Source organism: Martes martes (assembly GCF_963455335.1).
Source record: "Martes martes genome assembly, chromosome: 15".
In the NCBI taxonomy this organism is placed as follows: Eukaryota; Metazoa; Chordata; class Mammalia; order Carnivora; family Mustelidae; genus Martes; species Martes martes.
Window position 1 is genome coordinate 170,030 of NC_137903.1, and position 20,022 is coordinate 190,051.

At 49.3% G+C, this 20,022-nt stretch overlaps 2 protein-coding genes across 2 annotated transcripts; one reads left to right on the top strand and one right to left on the bottom strand.

Moving 5' to 3' along the window:
• The first annotated feature begins 4,018 nt into the window (after window positions 1-4,018).
• Window positions 4,019-5,933, top strand: SNAPIN (SNAP associated protein). The gene is made up of 4 exons (XM_080824519.1): window positions 4,019-4,239; window positions 4,498-4,544; window positions 4,794-4,912; window positions 5,374-5,933. The coding sequence occupies exons 1-4, from the start codon at window positions 4,097-4,099 to the stop codon at window positions 5,473-5,475; spliced, it is 411 nt and encodes a 136-aa protein (XP_080680645.1). The 5' UTR covers window positions 4,019-4,096; the 3' UTR covers window positions 5,476-5,933.
• A 171-nt stretch (window positions 5,934-6,104) lies between these two features.
• Window positions 6,105-13,605, bottom strand: ILF2 (interleukin enhancer binding factor 2). Its single transcript, XM_080824518.1, has 14 exons — window positions 13,500-13,605; window positions 13,114-13,173; window positions 12,895-12,937; window positions 12,500-12,604; window positions 12,081-12,158; window positions 11,415-11,517; window positions 10,299-10,364; window positions 8,637-8,753; window positions 8,080-8,158; window positions 7,718-7,805; window positions 7,270-7,331; window positions 7,079-7,193; window positions 6,782-6,872; window positions 6,105-6,631 (listed from the first exon to the last, which is right to left on the bottom strand). The coding sequence occupies exons 1-14, from the start codon at window positions 13,502-13,504 to the stop codon at window positions 6,471-6,473; spliced, it is 1,173 nt and encodes a 390-aa protein (XP_080680644.1). The 5' UTR covers window positions 13,505-13,605; the 3' UTR covers window positions 6,105-6,470.
• Between the last annotated feature and the right edge of the window lie 6,417 nt (window positions 13,606-20,022).

Sequence of the window (20,022 nt, forward strand, 5' to 3'; positions counted from 1 at the left end):
ATTCACATTCACATTACCGTGTCGTCATTGCTCATCTCTAGAACTTCTTCATCATCCTGTACTGAAACTCTACCCATTAAGCAGTAACTCCCCTTGCAACCCCGTCCTGAGAAAGAACCAAAAGCACATTTGATCTCCATGAGTTTGACTGCTCTGGGTACTTCATGCGATAACCAGACAGTATTTGTCGTGCTCTGCTTAGTTCACTCAGCAGAGTCTCCAAGGCTCATCCACATGGTGGCATGTATAACGATTTCATTCCCCCCTTTTTTTTTCTATATGATTTAATTTTTATGGTATTTAGGAACAGGAAAACCATATTATAATGATAGAAGTAGTAAGAACATGGGTGTCTTGAAGGGGTCAAGGTTGACTGTAAGGAGGCACAAAGGACATTGTTGAGATAGGGGATGGAAATTAATTAATTAATTTTCCCAGTATAATTAACGTACAGTATTATATTAGTTTCAGATGTACAATATATTGATTCAACAATTCTAACATTATGCAGTGCCCATCACAGTGAGCAATCTGTGTCCTTTTAGTCCTCTTCACCTATTTCCTACATCCCTACACCCTACATTCCTACATCCCCCTACCCCCTGCCCCCAGTGATCGCCAGATTGCCAAGACAACATGAAAGATGCTCAGCATCACTCATCATCAGGGAAATGCATATCAAAACTATAATGAGATACCACCTCACACCTGTCAGAATGGCTAAACTAAGAAACACAAGAAACAACAAGTTTTGGCAAGGATGTGAACAAAAAAGAACCCTCCTATACCGTTGGTGGGAAAGTAAATTGGTGCAGCCATTGTGGGAAACAGTATGAAGGTTCCTGAAAAATTAAAGATGGAAATACCGGGGCCTGTATGACTTGGTTTATTAAGCATTGACTCTTGATTTTGGCTAAGGTTATGATCTCAGCATTGAGACTGAGCCCTGTGCAGGGCTCCTGGCTCAGCGGGGAGTCTGAGATTCTCTCTCTCCCTCTGTCTCCCCCCCACCCCCCGCCAACAGTACTCTCTCAAATAAATAAATCTTTTAAAAAATAAAAATAGAAATGCCATATGATCCAATAATTCTACTACTGAGTATTTACCCAAAGTTAATGAAAACACTAATTTGAAAAGGTATATGCACCCCTATGTTTATTGCAATATTACTTATGATAGCCAAGATCTGGAAGCAACCTATGTCCATCCTTAGAATTGATAAGGAAATACAACGAGATTGTATTATATATTAGTACTCATAAGATCTGTGCATTTCACTGTGTGTAAATATTACTTGAGAAAACTAATGTATCAGAGTAACAACTGACCTACCTTTCTATAATTAGATAAACAAAAACAAAAAAAGAAAGAAACAAATAGGAGTGGCCAAAATACCACTGTTGCTTGTTGCTGTAAATTACAAATTCAATTTTTTAATTAATTTATTTATTTTAATAAACATATAATGTATTTTTATCCCCAGGGGTACAGGTCTGTGAATCGCCAGGTTTACACATTTCACAGCACTCATCATAGCACATACTCTCCCCAATGTCCATATCCCCACCACCCTCTCCCGTCCCCCCTCCCCCCAGCAACCCTCAGTCTGTTTTTTTTTTTTTTTAAGATTTTTATTATTTATTCACTTGATAGACAGAGATCATGAGTAGGCAGAGAGAGAGAGGAGGAAGCAGGCTCCCCGCAGAGCAGAGAGCCCGATGTGGGGCTCGATCCCAGGACCCCGAGATCACGACCTGAGCCGAAGGCAGAGGCTTAACCCACTGAGCCACCCAGGTGCCCCCCTCAGTCTGTTTTTTGAGATTGAGTCTTTTATGGTTTGTCTCCCTCCCAATCCCATCTTCTTTCATTTTTTCTTTTCCTACCCCCCCACCCCCCCACATCACATCTCCACTTCCTCATATCAGGGAGATCATATGATAGTTGTCTTTCTCCGATTGACTTATTTCGCTAAGCATAATACCCTCTAGTTCCATCCATGTCGTCGCAAATGGCAAGATTTCATGTCTTTTGATGGCTGCATAGTATTCCATTGTGTATATATACCACATCTTCTTTATCCATTCATCTGTTGATGGACATCTAGATTCTTTCCATAGTTTGGCTATTGTGGACATTGCTGCTATAAACATCCGGGTGCACGTGCCCCTTCGGAGCACCACGTTTGTATCTTTAGGATATACACCCAGTAGTGCAATCGCTGGGTCATAGGGTAGCTCCATTTTCAGTTTTTTGAGGAACCTCCACACTGTTTTCCAGAGTGGTTGCACCAGCTTGCATTCCCACCAGCAGTGTAGGAGGGTTCCCCTCTCTCCGCATCCTCGCCAGCATCTGTCATTTCTTGACTTGTTAATTTTAGCCATTCTGACTGGTGTGAGGTGGTATCTCACTGTGGTTTTGATTTGTATTTCCCTGATGCCGAGTGATGTGGAGCATTTTTTCATGTGTTTGTTGGCCATCTGGATGTCTTTTTTTTTTTTTTTAAGATTTTATTTATTTATTTGACAGAGAGAGACAACACAGCAGAGGGAGTGGGAGACGGAGAAGCAGGCTCCCTGCGGAGCAGTGAGCCGGATGTGGGGCTCGATCCCAGGACCCTGGGATCACGACCTGAACCGAAGGCTGACGCTTAACGATTGAGCCACCCAGGCGCCCCCCATCTGGATGTCTTCTTTGCAGAAATGTCTGTTCGTGTCCTCTGCCCATTTCTTGATTGGATTATTTGTTCTTTGGGTGTTGAGCTTGCTAAGCTCTTTATAGATTTTGGATACTAGCCCTTTATCTGATATGTCGTTTGCAAATATCTTCTCCCATTCTGTCAGTTGTCTTTTGGTTTTGTTAACTGTTTCCTTTGCTGTGCAAAAGCTTTTGATCTTGATGAAATCCCAATAGTTCATTTTTGCCCTTGCTTCTGTTGTCTTTGGCAATGTTCCTAGGAAGAAGTTGCTGCGGTTGAGGTCAAAGAGGTTGCTGCCTGCATTCTCCTCAAGGATTTTGTTGGATTCCTTTCTCACATTGAGGTCCTTCACCCATTTTGAGTCTATTTTTGTGTGTGGTGTAAGGAAATGGTCCAATTTCATTTTTCTGCATGTGGCTGTCCAATTTTCCCAGCACCATTTGTTGAAGAGGCTGTCTTTTTTCCATTGGACATTCCTTCCTGCTTTGTCAAAGATTAGTTGACCCTAGAGCTGAGGGTCTATTTCTGGGCTCTCTATTCTGTTCCATTGATCTATGTGTCTGTTTTTGTGCCAGTACCATGCTGCCTTGATGATGACAGCTTTGTAATAGAGCTTGAAGTCCGGAATTGTGATGCCACCGACTTTGGCTTTCCTTTTCAATATTCCTTTGGCTATTCGAGGTCTTTTCTGGTTCCGTATAAATTTTAGGATTTTTTGTTCTATTTCTTTGAAAAAAAATGGATGGCATTTTGATAGGGATTGCATTAAATGTGTAGATTGCTTTAGGTAGAATAGACATTTTCACAATATTTGTTCTTCCAATCCATGAGCATGGAACATTTTTCCATTACTTTGTGTCTTCCTCAATTTCTTTCATGAGTACTTTAGAGTTTTCTGAGTATAGATTCTTTGCCTCTTTGGTTAGGTTTATTCCTAGGTATCTTATGGTTTTGGGTGCAATGATTTCATTCCCTTTTAAGACTTAATATTATTCCTACTTCCTCTCTAGACACTACAGGGCCATTAAAAAGCACACTCGCAAAGTCGGAAATAGGAGACTATATACACGATGACTACAATCTGGGTAGCACGGGAGGCTAAACGCAACCAGAGAGACAAGCACTCCCTTTTTCACCTTTGCAGAACACCCAAAACAGCCACCCCCAAAATGGCTCCTTCCACCCCGAGGTCTGGAGACACCCCCCAACACCGCTTCTCCGGGGCCCCCAAGGAACTGCAGGTCGGCCGGACCCGCCCCCAGTCGCGGAGACTCGGTTTCCCAGAAGTCCCCAGGCTGCGTCCAGCCAGCACCTCCCAGACGCCCCCTGGTGGCGCACGTCACCGCGACTTCAGTTCCCGGCGGCCCGCGCGGCACGTTCCGGGCGGAAGGACTGCTCGTAATGGCGGCGGCTAGTTCCGCCGCTGTGTCTGGGGCAGGGACCCCAGTGGCGGGTCCCGCAGGCCGTGACCTCTTCGCCGAGGGGCTCCTCGAGTTCCTGCGACCGGCTGTGCAGCAGCTGGACTCTCACGTCCACGCCGTCAGGTCCGAGAGGGAGAGGCGGGGCGGGGCCTCCCCTCGTGGGGGGAGGAGGAGGAGGAGGAGGAGGAGGAGGAGTGCTGTGCCGGAAGGGGCGGGGCTTGTGCCGGAAGGGGGCGAGTCTCGCGTGGGACTGGAGGGGCGGGCGGCCGGCCGGGCGGGTGTGGTGGTGGTGGCGGCGTCTCCCAGCACTTGGGGAGTCCCTGAGGGAGGGGGTTTTTCGAGTCCCGGTGACTGACAGTGTGGGTCTCCTCCTCTTTGCAGAGAGAGCCAGGTGGAGCTACGAGAACAGATTGACAACCTAGCTACTGGTGAGTCAGCACCCCGTGGACCAGCGACCCTGCAGCGCACTTCTAGGGCCTCACGTTTAGCCAGGCGCGGGGTGGGCTTCGGTCGTGTGCTTGCAGGGCTGCGAGGCTGCAGTGGATTCTGCTTGCCGGGCTTCTAGTGGCCGGCCCACGGGGGTGCAGGCGTGTTTAAGTCCCATTTACCAGCCTGCTCTCCCTAGGAGCAGGAAGGGAACCATTAGGGGTTCGCTGCTCCTTCCTTCCATCCCCCAGAACTGTGTCGGATCAATGAGGATCAGAAGGTGGCCCTGGACCTCGACCCCTACGTGAAGAAGCTGCTTAATGCCCGGCGGCGCGTGGTCTTGGTCAACAACATTCTACAGAACGCGCAGGTAAAAGAATTCCCGCCATTAGTGATTCTTTCCAAGTCGTCAGGGACATCGCACAGTCCCCAAGGCAGTGAAACAAAGGGAGTTGTCAGCTACTGGCAGGCGTGGTAGAACTCGTTCTCAGTACCCGGTTCCTCTCCTGGACATTCTTCCATTCTGTAGGAGACTGAGGCAGAGATGGACAAGCCCAAGATACCGTCTGGCACGTAGTTGACAGGGAGTGCTGGAGCCTTTCAGAGTAGCCCAGACTCCAACTCTTGTTCTTTAAAGACGTTTCTTAAGAAACACAGCAAGAGAGGGAACACAAGCAGGGGGAGTGGGAGAGGGAGAAGCAGGCTTCCCGAGGGGCAGGGAGCCTGATGTGGGGCATGAGCCCAGGATCCTGGGATCACGACCTGAGCTGAAGGCAGACGCTTAACGACTGAGCCACTCAGGCGCCCCATGATTCAAATCTTGTCTTACAGGAACGGCTGAGGCGGCTAAACCACAGCGTGGCCAAGGAAACAGCCCGCAGGAGGGCAATGCTGGATTCAGGGGTTTACCCTCCTGGTTCCCCAAGCAAGTAATAGGCCAGAAGATGGGAGCCACCCGTGGCCTCAGAGTAGCACAAGTACTGTTCCCCAGCTGCTTTGTTTCTTCCAGGACTCCCTGTAGACCATGGGACATCAGCATAGCAGCTGTTTGTTTGAAGCACTTAAGTCTTACCTGTTTATGTGGGGCCTCAAAGAAACCTGGGTACAGCAGGACCAATGATCCCACAGGATTTATGATGACTCTTGCTTCCAAGAATGAGCTGAGGCCTGTACGTACTCAAGACGGAACTCCTCTACCTTCAGGCCTAGATCTGTTCTTCTGTTGCGTGTCCTCTCCTTGTGACTTTTTTGCTTACAGAGGATTTGGATGAGAGGGCAGGCAAGGTCAAGGTGAGGACTCCTGTCTGCACCCTCTTCTGTTGATTGCACTTGCCTTGACTATAGTAGCGGTATTGCTAGAACCATTTAATTCAATAAATGCTTAAACAGTGTTCTCGTTTTCTCCGGTGTATGGAAAGGTTCCAAAAGTCATTGTACTTTGATTCCAATATGGCTTCAAATTATGATCTAGTGTTTATAACGAAAAGACTCAAGTATCGCTTTTACTTGAGTACAGAAAGCAAAAAAGGTTCTCAGGTGCCAATGAAAAACAAGACCAAGAGCCCTACTAGGAAGTACTTTAATCATTTTTCTTAGAAAAGAAAAAGAAAATAGGACACTAACAGCTCATAACATTTCAACAACGAAGTACTGGTTGAGAGAGGTTTCCAGGACCTGGGTTCTCTGAAGTCTTAGGAAGAAGAGCCAGTAGGCCGCTTCACTCTAGCTGGGTGGCACAGGTCACACACGGGAGACTTCTGGCCACTGAGCCAACCAGAACCCAGTGGAATGACACTCCCTTCTATAGAGTTTATGTTCCTTCCCGTCTCCCCCATCCCTCAGAAATGCCACCGTATAAAGCCCGGTAGCAGTTAGCTTAGGCTGCAGTCTTCCCCTTGGAAAAGAAAAGGGATGAAGAGAGGGGAAGGTCACTCCTGAGTCTCCATGCTTTCCTCTTCCTCTCCTTGAGGTGGCTCTTCCGTATTCTCCTCCTCTTCCTCCCCTTCCTTCTTCTCTGGTGGCTTCTCATAAGCCTTTTCTGAAGGTGTCACTATCACTCCATCCCAGGTAGATATTTCAGAAGCAAGATCTAGAAAAGAAAAAGTGATTTCAAGCCAGGTAGTCGAGCATACAACTCATGATCTACACAGTAGAAACAGCAAGACATCTGAGCAGTGCAGGGCTTCTCTGCAGACCACAGAGCAGCACAAAGAACCCGGGACCCACGGTGAGCACTCACAGCTGGCATCACCCTCCTGGCCAAGAATCTTCCGAAAACCACCATGTGAGAGGATTCTGACCAGAGTCTGAGCTGTGTAGCACACCATGTCCTAAAGGAGAGCAAAGTGAGGGTAAACTAGCAAGATGAATCAAAGTACTTACCTGATGAACATTATCATGAAAATAAACACAACATTAATTTCAAGACCAAAGTCTGTGAGAACCCCTAAATCTTGACCCCCCCCCAAAGACCACATTCCCTTTGCCTTCTGACGAGAGTGGGGCATAACAGACCGTATCAGAGCTGTCCCAATACCTGTTGTTCCAGAGTCATGACTGTGTGTACTCTGAAATTGCCACTCTCACAGGGGTCAGTGATACCCACCGACCCTGGCAGGAACAGTCCCGCAGCCAGAATCTGTAAGCAACGCCTGAAACACACAAGAACATTAAGAGAACACAAAGACCCCTTAAACCCAGCCCCAAACCCAAAGCAGCATGTTATACCTGTATGCCACGTTCAGGGCCAAAGGCTGTCTGGTGGGATTGTTCATCACGGCATAGTGCCCCTGGAAAAAAAGCAATCTGGTAGGTGTGCCATAAACTTGCCGTATCTAGCCAAACAAACTTTAAACCATCCAAGAGAAAACTGGTTATTAAGGCCTAGCTCCAATGTTCATGAGCAATTCTGAAATGGCTGTTCATTCAGTAATTTCCTTCATTATCACGTTACTGAAATGAGATCAGTAAAAAAGGCATAAGGGCAGCCAATTACTCATTCAACTCAATACTCCAAAAACCCAAGGAAGTAATAAACCTTGTATATTTACGGGATTACTTTGCCCACCATGAAATTCATTTTCAGCTTCACCAAATTTCAGACCCTGATAGGTTTCAGAGTAACTACTTTTAAGTAGGGATGAGCAGGAACTTCCAAATGCCCTTCTTTACTTACGAGTAGGTCGAGGATCCAGGGTGTGAGGGGCTCAAAGCCAGGAAAACGAATCCTCAGGTCTTTCAGCAGTCTGATGAGAACTTTAACTCTGAAGGTAAGAGGGACCCAGAGATTAAAAGTAATAAGCTCATGTATGTCCATCCCCGAGGTACAGAGCTGATTTTATTTCCAAAACTACACATTCTGTTTCAATCTAAATTTGTTTACTTGAAGTTTAAAAAAAAAGAAAAAGAAAAAGAAAACCCTACCAAAAAACAACCCTGACAAATTAGAGCCAAAAAGGTTCTAGCAGAGGAAGTATGGGGGATGTGGTTACTATTAAGTAGAGTTATTAATTTTAACTCAAATAATGAGTGACTCACGTGGACTGAGAAGCATTTTCCTCAAACCAACGGGCATGTCTGATGGCTGCTAAGGCACTCTGCAACACCTTGATATCCACTAGAAGACAAGCACAACAGGCCACAATAAAATACCACCATGATTAAGCAAGCAATTCAACCACACTGCCATAGTCCAAGAACTTGCAAGACAGGGTAACTTCCTAATTTCTTAAACCACCCCATGTTCCTCAGATCAGCAAATCATTCATCCAAAAATCACTATTCTTCCTTCAAATCAAATGTAAAAGCATGCAAGAGCCACTACTTTCTCCAAGAGCCAACCCCCCCCCAATAAATATTTCCTCACTCCTTCTCAAGTCCTCCACCAGCTGCTTTCTTAGCCATCCCACGTAACAATTTCACTAGCAAGCTGGTAAAACTCTCCCAATTACAGAGGAAGACAGCAAAGTCTAGGCATCAACTTAAGTGCAGAAGGCTTCACACGGAATAGCTACAAGCTAATAAGTAAACTTAACAGCAACCTTTGCCATGTTTTGTTTTCCCAAATATCTCAGCAACAGAAAAAAAGAACTAACAATGGAGTTCTGGGTCCAGTTTTCGGAGATTGGGTGGCACTGTTGTAATGAGAATCTTCACTGTAGCATCAGAAGAACTAATCTCGAAGCCAGTTTCATTGGTCAGCATGGTCAAAACTGAAAGAAAATCAAAAGCTGTAACTTTCCCATTTCCTTTAGATGACCAGAGATAAATCTACAGCGGGAGTACGGGAATAGATAGGTTTTTAAAAACAGCAAGATCCAGGGGCACCTGGGTGACTCAGTCCACCAGGTATCTGACTACTGGTTTTGGCTCAGGTCCTGATGTCCGGGTCCTGAGATCAAGCCCTATGTTGGCTCTGCACTAGGCACAGGGTCTGCTTATCCCTCTCCCTCCCACTCTACCCCCTCTTCCCTGTGAGCAAGCAAGCAGTGTGCCTCTCAGATAAATAAATAAAACCTTTAATAAAATATTAAAGGTCCAGAATGAGGATTGAGAATACAATTCTAAAAGTAATGGACATGGAGCCCCTGGCTGGCTCAGTGGGTAGAGCATGGGACCCTTGATCTCTAGGGTGTGAGTTCAAGCCCCACACTGGATACAGCAATTAGTTAAACTTTAAAAAAGTAAAAAGTAGAGGTGCCTGGGTGGCTCAGTGGGTTAAGCCTCTGCCTTTAGCTCAGGTCATGATCTCAGGGTCCTGGGATCGAGCCCTACATTGGGCTCTCTGCTCAACAGGGAGCCTGCTTCCCCCACCCCCCTTCTCTGCCTGCCTCTCTGCCTACTTGTGGTCTCTCTGTGTCAAATAAATAAATTCTTTAAAAAAAAAAAAAAAGGTAAAAAGTAGGCATGCCTGGGTGGCTCAGTTGGTTACATATCTGACTCTTGATTTTAGCTCAGGTCATGATCTCAGGGTTGTGGGACTGAGGCCTGCATCTGGTTCTGCGCTCAGCATGCAATCTACTTGTCCCTCTTCCTCTGCTCTGCCCATGCTAAGTCGATAAAATCTTTAAAAAACAAAAACAAAAACAAAACAAAACAAAACAAAAAAACAAGTAGGAACGGTTGGGTGGCTCAGTTGGTTGAGCATCTGCCTTTGGCTCAGGTCATGGGATCCTGGGTCCATGTCATTGGGGTCCTGGGATCAAGCCCTATATGGGGCTCCCTGTTCAGAAGGAAGTCTGCTTCTCCCTCTCCTTCTGGTGCTTCCCCCTATTTGTGGTCTCTCTCTCTCCCCCTCTTGCTCTGTCAAATAAATAAAATCTTTAAAAAAATAAAAAATAGCCTCGACTATTAAAAAAAAAAAAGAGTAAATAAAGATAAAGGAGATGCAACAGGATTCTGAACACCGGAGATCACTGTCAAAAACTTCCCCAATAGGGGCGCCTGGGTGGCTCAGTGGGTTAAAGCCTCTGCCTTCGGCCTAGGTCATGATCCCAGGGTTCTGCGATTGAGCCCCGCATTGGGCTCTCTGCTCAGCGGGGAGCCTGCTTCCTCCTCTCTCTCTCTGCCTACTCTGTCTGATCTCTGTCTGTCAAATAAGTAAATAAAATCTTTAAAAACAAAACAAAACTTCTCCAACATAAAACTCTACATTCACTCTTCCTTCTAGCCTGACCTGACTTTGTTAAAAAGTATACTTGAAATTATACACCTGGCTCCTATGACCACTGAATACATGTTCAGCAACAAACTCAAACCTTCAGAAGGATCCTGTGCTCTTAGGCTTTCCACAACTTTGTTCCCTAGGGCAGCAACAGCTTCCACTAGATGAGAGAAAAAGAGACCATAAACAATTATTTAAAAGCTATACAGCTCTATACTACTACACCCTCTGATTTCTGCCCCACATGCAAGGTTGAAGCAACGGCAAGCAAGAATAAACACTTTTACAAGGGGAAACTAACACCTCAACAGAGACACCGGAAGGCTCAGGGAACAGGATACCTCCTATACCCATACCCTGTTTTTGTTTTTTTGTTTTTATTTTTTGAATAGTAGGGTTTCTCATCAGTGGCACTAATCCTATATGGGGCTGGATAATTCTTTGACAGTTGGAGGACAGAAGATGTCCTGTGCATTGATCTCTACTCCTTGGATGCCATAGCCCAAACCGTCTCTAGACACTGCCAAATATCCCACGGGAGGGGCGCGTGGGTGGCTCAGTGGGTTAAAGCTTCTGCTTTCGGCTCAGGTCATGGTCCCAGGGTCCTGGGATCGAGCCCCGCATTGGGCTCTCTGCTCAGCGGGGAGCCTGCTTCCTCCTCTCTCTCTGCCTGCCTCTCTGCCTACTTGTGATCTCTGTCTGTCAAATAAATAAATAAAATCTTAAAAAAAAAAAAAATCCCATGGGAGACAAAAATCACCAAATGAGAAACATTGCCCTTTAGTAACTAGACATACATTTTTTCAGACACATTGTCCAGACTTTGTCCCTTATTACCTCAGCGCACGTTAAAAAAAAATAAATTTCCCATTTGTCTTCCAAACAATCTTCCTCACAAGAAATTTGGGCTTTAGGGGCTCCTGGGTGGTTCAGTTGGTTAAGTGGCTGCCTTCAGCTCAGGTCATGATCTCATGGGTCCTGGGATCAAGTCCTGGGTCAGACTCCTGCTCAGTGGGGAATCTGCTTCTCCCTGCCAATCACCTCGCCCCCCGCCACCATGGCTCATGTTCTTTCTCTCTCTCTCTCTCATAAAAAAAAAAACCTTAAAAAAAAAAAAGAAAGAAAGAAAAGAAAAGCAATTTGGGCTTTAAAGATCCCCATGCCTCAAACTCAACTTTCTGCTCCTGTGGCCAGAAACAGGTGCACTCACATGTTGGCAGAATCTTTAGGATTACCACCAGGTCAGCCACATTGTGTCCTGTAGTCATTGTTCCCTTTTTATATGATCCCACCTGTCGGACTTCTTCAATTTGCTGTCGGAAAAGGGATTTCAGGGAGGAAAAAAATGTAGAAGTGAAAAAGACTGTCTAGGTGTGCCTGCTCGGCTACTGGTTAAGTATGCCAGTCTGACTTCAGCTGGGGTGGTGGTCTCAGGGTCCTGGGGATCTGTCTGCATCGGACTCCCCACTCAGCAGGGATTCTGCTTGTCCCTCTGCCCTTCCCCCACACTCATGCTGATGGGCACGCTCCCGCTTTCAAATAAATTAATAAAACCTTAAAAAAAAAAACAACAACACTATTTCCTCTCCGAAGTCAATTACAATACAATTATTAGCCAGCCTTAAGAGTACCAGAAGTCAAATCATATCCCAAAACAACCACAAGAAAAAACTAATACATTACGGCTAGCTGAGAGCGCTGACACAAGTCTTGTCCCCAGCATCGCCACTACAAAGGAATTCCACTGTACTTTCCTTTCCATTTTAGGCTTGGCTTGGAGAACAAGTAACTGAAGAATTAAGATACGGGCGCCAAGGAAACGCTACCCACACTACCCAGACTGCCCGTTCCTAGGGCTAAATCATTAAAAACTCACCACTTCAAATGTCCCTGGAGCCACAATCAAATTGTCAATCACATTGTTTATTTTCGTCACCAGAGAAAGGATAGAGGCCTGAAAAACAGCAGGAAACAAAAAGACCCTACAGTGAAAAACTGTAAGCAACTTCTCAGAGTTTATTTTCCCCCAACCCTTTCCACACAAGCTGAGTCCGTATCGACACAGCGCTCTGCGGACACTCTGACCTTCTGGCCTTGAATATGCCCGAAGAGAGGAACCTTCCGACCCAAAGACAGGTCCCCAGTAGAGACATAAACGCACCCGTCACCTGCGGACAGAGCCCACCGGCCCCCTCCCTCGGCGCAGGGCGCGCGGCGCGAGAGCAGGGCCCAATTCACGCCGGCGAGGAGTTTCAGACTCTGGGACCCCGGGGCCCTCTCGGCGGCAGAGCGCACCTGCTCGGCAGAGTTGGGGGCGAGGTCCTGATTCCTCTTCAGCAAGGCCTCACTGAAGGACGTCTCATCCGGCGCCGGCTTGACCCGCGGGAAGGCCATCTCGCACTAGCCGGAAAGAAACCACGACACTGACCGCGAGTCCGGCGGGAGAGCTCCTGCTCCCCGCGGCCACGGCGGGAGCCTCGGACAGCAGAGCGCCCTGCACCTGCTTCTGCTCCTCGGACGCTCACGCCGGGATGCCTGCGGCAGGGACCGGCGGACTCGGCGGGGCCCCAGTGAGTCGCTCGGAACGAAGGTTCCGGTCCTGGGATCGCCGACCCTCTCCGGACGCGGCGCCCCTCGCACCTCGCCAGCGCCGAGCCGCGGCGCCCGGGAAGCGCCCCCGCCGTACTCACCAGGTAGAAGTCGAAGGGAATGTGCGGCACGAAGGGCCTGAACCTACAGCAAGGGAAACGACGCCGGTTACGGCTCAGAAGAGCCACACGGCCTCGCGCGCCGAGGTCGCTCGGCGGGGCGCGCGCCGGGAGCCGATTCCGTGCGGCCGCCGTCTCCCAGCGCCGACCGCGGACGGCGGACGACGCGGAGCCGGCAGGGGCGCCGACCCCCGCACTCACCCTCCTCCGGGGCCTCCTCGGGAACCAAAGCGCCCGCCGCGCCCACGGCCTCTGTCACCCCTGGAAAGGCAGACATTCGCGCTGGCGTGGGCTCCGCCGCAGGGGCCCCGCGCGCGGCCGTCCTCCGCGTTCCCGCTGCCCCGCCTCGGAGGCCAGAGCGGCCGCCCAGGGGGCCGCCGCACGGGTAACGCCCGTGGCCCCGGGAGCCGCCATCCCGCGTCCGCCCGGCCCGCCGCGGCCCTCGCCCGCCGCCCTCGGCCCTGCGCGCTGCCCTCCGGCAGCCCCGGACACGCGGCCTCTGCGGGGACTCCGGCTCCCATCGGCCCACCTCCCCGAAGCTTTCGGGCGAGTCCGCTAGCCCTGCTCAGAACCCCCGGTGCCTTTACCTCATGGCGCCCTACAACCCGAACAATGGAGGCCGCACCAACCGCCCCTCTCCTCAGAGGAGCGGACGCCGCAGACGCGGCTTGCCGGCGCGTCCCAACAAACTCTGGCGCGATTGGCTCCCGCCCTACGCGTCGCTAATGCCCATTGGTTTACTTTGGCCGACCAGCCTGCGAGCCAATAAAAAGCGCCCGCTGTGTCAGAAATTAGCCAATGAAAACGGATTTAGAGGTAGCGACAATTTTTTTTTTTTAAAATCACACGCTAGGTGGCGCGATTTAGAAAAGGCACCTGGGAGCCTTCTTCAGGAACCCGGAGAGAAGCCGCTCTCGGCGAGCAGAGTGGCGCAGCGGAAGCGTGCTGGGCCCATAACCCAGAGGTCGATGGATCGAAACCATCCTCTGCTACGAAGACGTCGCTTTTCTTTCTTAAGTGCGATAGTCCTCTTTTTCCTCCCTGCAAATGCGGGCTTTAGGACAGCGTTTGGCATCAGCAAGTGAAGGGAGTAGGAAGGGACTTCAGGCGACACTACACGCCTGGGTGAAGTTCACCAGAGTCCAGAAACCGGAGGCAGGAGGGCGCATTCTACTGAGCGAATCAGAGGCAAAAGCACCGACGATGACAGGCTACAAGGGAAACGGAGGCAGCCTTCGACAGAGACCTCAGAAAAAACGAGCAGGGGCGGGGACAAGGACCGCAAGCGCCCGCGCCAAGTCACCGCCCCCCCGCTCCGCCCCGGACGCGCCCCCGCCCAGGAGGGCTCCCAGCGCGCGTGCGCAGGCGCCGTCCCTGCGTCGGTGAGGCGCCCAGGGACCTTGAGTCCTTTTTCTCGGGCTTCTCGCCTTCTCTGGTGCTGATTATGTTTACCTGCCTCTGTTCATTGGAGGGTTACCCACTTTTTCTACTCTTTTAGTGGCTACTCTAAAAATTACAACACGCAGCAGCAGCTCTTTTTGCCCACGGGTCCTGACCCCATTCTTTAATAAAATCATCTTTTTGCATCAATCAATCAATCAATTGATTAAAATAAAATAAAAATTACAACATGCGGGGCACCTGGGTGGCTCAGTGGGTTAAAGCCTCTGCCTTTGGCTCGGGTCATGAGACCAGGGTGCTGGGATCGAGCCCCGCATTGGGCTCTCTGCTCAGCGGGGAGCCTGCTCCCCCCCCCCACCCCCGCCTCTCTGTCTGCTTCTCTGCCTGCTTGTGATCTCTGCCTGTCAAATAAATAAATAATATCTTTTTTAAAAAAATTACAACATGCATCCCTGATTTAGCAAGGCCTAATTGTGTGCAATACGTTTGCCCTCCTGGTGAAAAATGCAGGGATAATTTAATTGTTTACCACCGTCCCTCCCCCCCCAGAATTATATGCTATTGTTGTCGTGTAATTCTTTTAAGGACTTTACTGATGTATAATTTATTACACCAAAATACACAGTTCTTAAGCTTTCATCTCAATTTTGAGTAATGTATTCCGTCCATGTAACCGTCACCCAAATTAAGGTAAAGAACATTTTTATCACCTCAGAAAGTTCACTCTTGACCCTCTACCCAGGCCCTAGAGGCAAGCATGATTCTGATTTCTACGAGCACAGATTAGGTCTATCTGTTCTTGAACTTCACATAAATGGACTCACAGTCTATGTACTCTTTTTTTGTCTAGTTTCTCTTGCTTGACACTTTTCAAGATTCTTTCACATTTTTGCATTTATCAGAAATTTGTTGGTTTTTATTTATGAGCAGCGTCCCATTGCATAAATACACCCGCCCTCCCACTGAGCCATCCTCCAGCTGGGAGACACACAGGAACAGATTTGTGTTGTTTCCACCTTGGAGCCATTATGAATAAAGCTGCTAGAACATTTTTGTACAAGATTTGTGTGGCTAGATGCATCTGTTTCTCTTGGTAGATGTAGACGTGTGCATTATTTCAATTCTGTATATATTTTCTTTCTTTTTGGAAGCAAGCTCTATGCCCGACATGGAGCTCAAACTCAGGAGCCTGAGATCAAGGATCAGGCCTCTACGAACTGAGCCAGTCAGGTGCCCCTTTCACCTTTGTTTTTTGAAGGACATTTTCCCTGGATAAGGAACTCTAGCTTGGAAGTTAATTTCCTTTGGCACATTTATTATATTATTTTACTATCTTTGGTTTCCATTTTTGCTGTGAAAAGTATTTTTTTCTTTTATTTTTTTAAGATTTTATTTATTTATTTGACAGAGAAAGAGAGATCACAAGTAGGCAGAGAGAGAGGAGGAAGCAGGCTCCCCACTGAGCGGAGAGCCCAATGCGGGGCTCGAGATCATGACCTGAGCCGAAGGCAGTGGCTTAGTCCACTGAGCCACCCAGGCACCCTGTGAAAAGTATTTTTTTTGCCAACCTAATGGTTGCTCCTTTGAAGGTAATCAATCCTCCTTTTTTTTTCTATTTTAAAGATTTTGCCTGTGACTTAATTTCCTGCTCTTTCACCTTGATGGGTCGAAATATGGACAATCTTAATCTTACTTGAGGTTTATTGATCTTCTTGAATCTGTGAGGCTTTTGGGGGGCAGGGGGCTTTTGTTTCCCCCCTCCTTCCTGGACTCCAGATAAAGGTATGCCAGATTTTTTCATGGCGTCCTTTCTGTCTCCAACGCTCTTACGTTTTTCATTCTCGTTTAATCCGTGCTTCATTCTGGGTAAATTTCTTTGTTCTTTCTTCCAATGTATTACTTGCTCTTCAGTGTTGTCTGACTTATTCTTAAACCTATTAATTGATTCTTAATTTTGTTTTTTTAATATTTTGCAGTGTGAATTTTCTATTTACTTCTGCTGTACCTGACTCCAAGCTTTGCCCCAAGGAATGCAGCTTTTAGGATCCTAACCCCAAAGTGGCAGATGGTTTGCCAGTTTTCTTACCTTTGGGGACATTTGGACTATAATTTCGGTCTCACTTGCCCCACACTGCCCGTTTTTGCCCCCAGTTCTCATCTGCAAATGACCACAGGGTAAAAGTGGTCCTACTGCTGTCTCACCTCCATGCTTTCCTGTCTTTCATGTTCTCAACACCAATAATTCCTCACTGTCTTATTAGTGCTTTGAGGGTTGTTGTTGTTTTTAAATTTTATTTATTTATTTGACAGACAGAGATCACAAGGAGGCAGAGAGGCAGGCAGAGAGAGAGGAGGAAGCAGGCTTCCGGCTAAGCAGAAAGTCCGATGTGGGGCTCCATCCCAGGACCCTGGGATCATGATCTGAGCTGAAGGCAGAGGCTTAACCTTTAACACTGAGCCACCCAGGCGCCCCAATGTGCTTTGAGTTTTTAAAGTATTTCATCCAACATTTTTGGTCATCTTCAGCTCAGGGACTGGGCAAATTGTTCAGACCACCATAGTTGAAAGAGGGGCTCAATGACTAGATTAGGTTTGAGGGCAGTCATTCCTCCTGAGCTCCACTAATCCAACGGCCCATCAAACCCCTCCACTGGGGGGCTCCACAGGCACCTCACACTCAATAAACCAGAACTGTTATCACCCACCCCAAAAAACCTGCTTCTTTAGCTCTTGAGCAAATGGGTCAATGTCACCTTAACTTCAGTTATTTGTGCATCGTCTTCTCTTCTTAAAGCCCAGTTGATTGTCAATATAAGCACTTAAAGTCATTAAGAAGGAGGTGCCTTAGTAGGTTCCTTTGGCTCAGGTCATGATCCTGGGGTCCTGGGATCAAGCCCCACATTGGGCTCCTGCTCAGTGTGGTGGTCTTAACATGTGCACACACACACACACACACACACACGCAAGTATACGCATGCACACGTGTGCACGTGCAGGAGAGAGAGAGGGAGAGAGGACAGAAGGAAACATTTGGAGGTGATGGATATCTTTATTACCTTAATGTTATGGTAACGGTTTCACAAGTGTACACGTATATCCAAATTCATCAGTTGTATACATTAAATATGTACAGTTTATGCTGTATCAATTATACCTCCATAAAACTAGTTTGTTTTTTTTTAAAGTCTCCTCCCAGGGGCGCCTAAATGTCAGCCTTCAGCTGGGGTCCTGGGATCAAGCCCCACATCGGGCTCCCTGCTCCGGCTCCTACACTGGTTGTTTGTGTTTCCTCTCTCGCTGTGTCTCTCTTTGTTAAATAAATAAATAAAATATTTTTTTAAAAATCTGCTCCCCTCCAGAAATGTTTTCTGATCTCCTATCTACCTCTATTGGCCTCTGGACCACCCCCATACAGGACAAAGACACCGTGCCTACCGCACAAAAGCTTGCAAGACCTGCCCTCTGCTGCCCTCTCTTGCCTCTCCTCAGTCATTCCTTTTTTTTTTTCTTTCTTTTTTTTTTTTTTTTTTTGTCAGAGAGAGAGAAAGAGAGCAGGCATGCCAGCGAGGGCACCAGCAGGGGGAGCCGGAGAAGCAGGCCAACATGGGGCTTGATTCCAGGACCCTGGGGTCATGACCTGAGCCAGAGGCACCCAGGCGCCCCTCTCCTCAGTTATTCCTACAAGCACACACCTTATATCATGGATCAGGATTGAAAATATAAACTTCAACAGCAGCCAGGCAGGTAAAGCAAATGAGTGAACACAATGGGTAGGAACTGTGATGAGCCAGACTCAGCTCAAGGAAGGGATGCAGGGCTTACCTATTGCCAGCTCTCTGATAGTTCAAGACAAGTCAGAAATCCAAATACTCACGTGCCATGAGCTGATTTTCATTTATTTATTTATTTATTTACCAAGCAAGCTCTATGCCCAATTTGGGGCTTCAACTCAGAACACAGAGATCAAGAGTCCCACCCGGGGTACCTGGGTGGCTCAACTGGTTGAGCACGGACTCTTTTTTTTTTAAGATTTTATTTATTTTTTTGACAGAGAGAGACACGTGAGAGAGGGAGCACAAGCAGGGGGAGTAGGAGAGGGAGAAGCAAGCTTCCCGCTGAGTGGGGAGCCCAATGCGAGGCTTGATTCCAGCACCCTGGGATCATGACCTGAGCTGAAGGCAGCTGCTTAACGACTGAGCCACCCAGGCGTCCCAAGCGTGGACTCTGGATTTCAGCTCAGGTCATGATCTGGTGGTCCTGGGGTTGAGCCCTGTGAGGGGCTCGATGCTCAGTGGGGAATCTGCTTGAGGTTCTCTGTCTCCCTCGGCCCCTCCTGCCCCATTCTCTTTCTCAGTCTCTCTAATAAATAAATAAATCTTGAAAAAGAAAAAAGAAAAAGAAGAAGAGTCCCACCCTCTGCTGACTGAGCCGGCCTGGCGCCCCTCACCTACTGACGGTTGAGTGTGGGCAGTGAAGTCGTGTCCAGAGAAAGAGAACGCAGGCCAAAGCATTCCTGCCGTGTGGAGTTGCTCCCAGGGCTACTATTTGTTCTAGACCCTAAGAAAAAATGGTCCTAAAATTCTCCCGAAATTCCTGATATAGGAAATATAACTCAGTATTCTCTTTCTGCACAGAATACCTCGCTCATCATTCTGCTTTTGCTGGATTCTTTCTCTTTGGGGATTTTGCTGTCCCCCAAAGCGAGCGGAAGTCCCATCTGAGCCTCTCCGCGATTTACCCTCCCTTCCTTGTGGCCCTCGATCAGACTCCGCGGCGCTCTCGGTCCCAAGCAGGGCTCCTCGGAGGCACGTCGACGCGCGCCTTTACCCTCAGGCCCGCAGCGTTTCGCGGGCGCAGCCGGTCGGTTCGCGGCAGGAGAGTTCGGCGGGGCCGAGGGCCGGAGAGCGCGGCGGCGCCGCTGCGTCAGTGACCCCCGCTGGCCACGAGAGGGCAGACTGACGCCACAGCGCGGGGACGCGGCGGGCGGTCAAGGACCCCCCCCCCCCGACCCTCTCCCCAGGGGACGCCTCCGCCGGTCCCTGCCAACACCGTCCAACACCGTCTCCCACCGGCACCGCAAGTCCCGCGTGAACAATCCCCCTCAGCCCGGAGCAAACTCACGCTCACCTTCCGGGAGCGGCCCCAGGTCACCACCCTTCCTCCTCCCCACTCCGGCCCCCGCACGGTCTCCTCCCCCTTCCAGAACCGTTTGGGAACGAAGGGGTTAACTCCGCCCTCGCACTGGGTCCGTTTTCTGCGAGAATCCGCTCGGTCTGGACGGTGGGGGCGGGGCGGTCCTGGAGGGACTGGGTCGCGGGGACCCTGGGCTCACCTAGTTCACGCCCTTCCAGACGCCCGCCGCCCCCCGTGCACCCCCAGACCCACACGCTTGCGTCCGCTCGCGCCGCCCCTCGCCGAGCCCCCGCACCCGCGCCGCGCTCTTCCCCGAGCGGAACCAGGTACGGGGAGGGCCGAGGTGGGGCGCAAAAGGGCCCCCGCGGGCCCCGCACGCGTCGCTGGTCCCGCTCGCGATCCCAGCGCGGAAGCCTCCTGTGCGCGCGCCGCTCCCGGAGGAGGAAGGCGCGGAGGGCCCCGGGGCAGAGCCCGCGGGCTGGGGGCGCGGGCCTGTCCGCGACTTCGGGGCGGGGACGAAGGGGTTAAAGCGCCAGTGGCCGAGTCTGGGAGGGGAAGCGGCGGGAGGAAGGGCTC

Bases quoted from the DNA above. Each gene is read 5' to 3' on its own strand.
- SNAPIN (XM_080824519.1), top strand. From the start codon at position 4,097: ATGGCGGCGGCTAGTTCCGCCGCTGTGTCTGGGGCAGGGACCCCAGTG. The intron at 4,545-4,793 runs GTGAGTCAGCAC...TCCATCCCCCAG, and splicing joins GATTGACAACCTAGCTACTG to AACTGTGTCGGATCAATGAG. The intron at 4,913-5,373 runs GTAAAAGAATTC...CTTGTCTTACAG, and splicing joins ACATTCTACAGAACGCGCAG to GAACGGCTGAGGCGGCTAAA.
- ILF2 (XM_080824518.1), bottom strand. The intron at 11,518-12,080 runs GTGAGTTTTTAA...CTTTTCCGACAG, and splicing joins CTCCAGGGACATTTGAAGTG to CAAATTGAAGAAGTCCGACA. The intron at 7,806-8,079 runs GTGAGTCACTCA...TCTTACCTTCAG, and splicing joins GAAAATGCTTCTCAGTCCAC to AGTTAAAGTTCTCATCAGAC.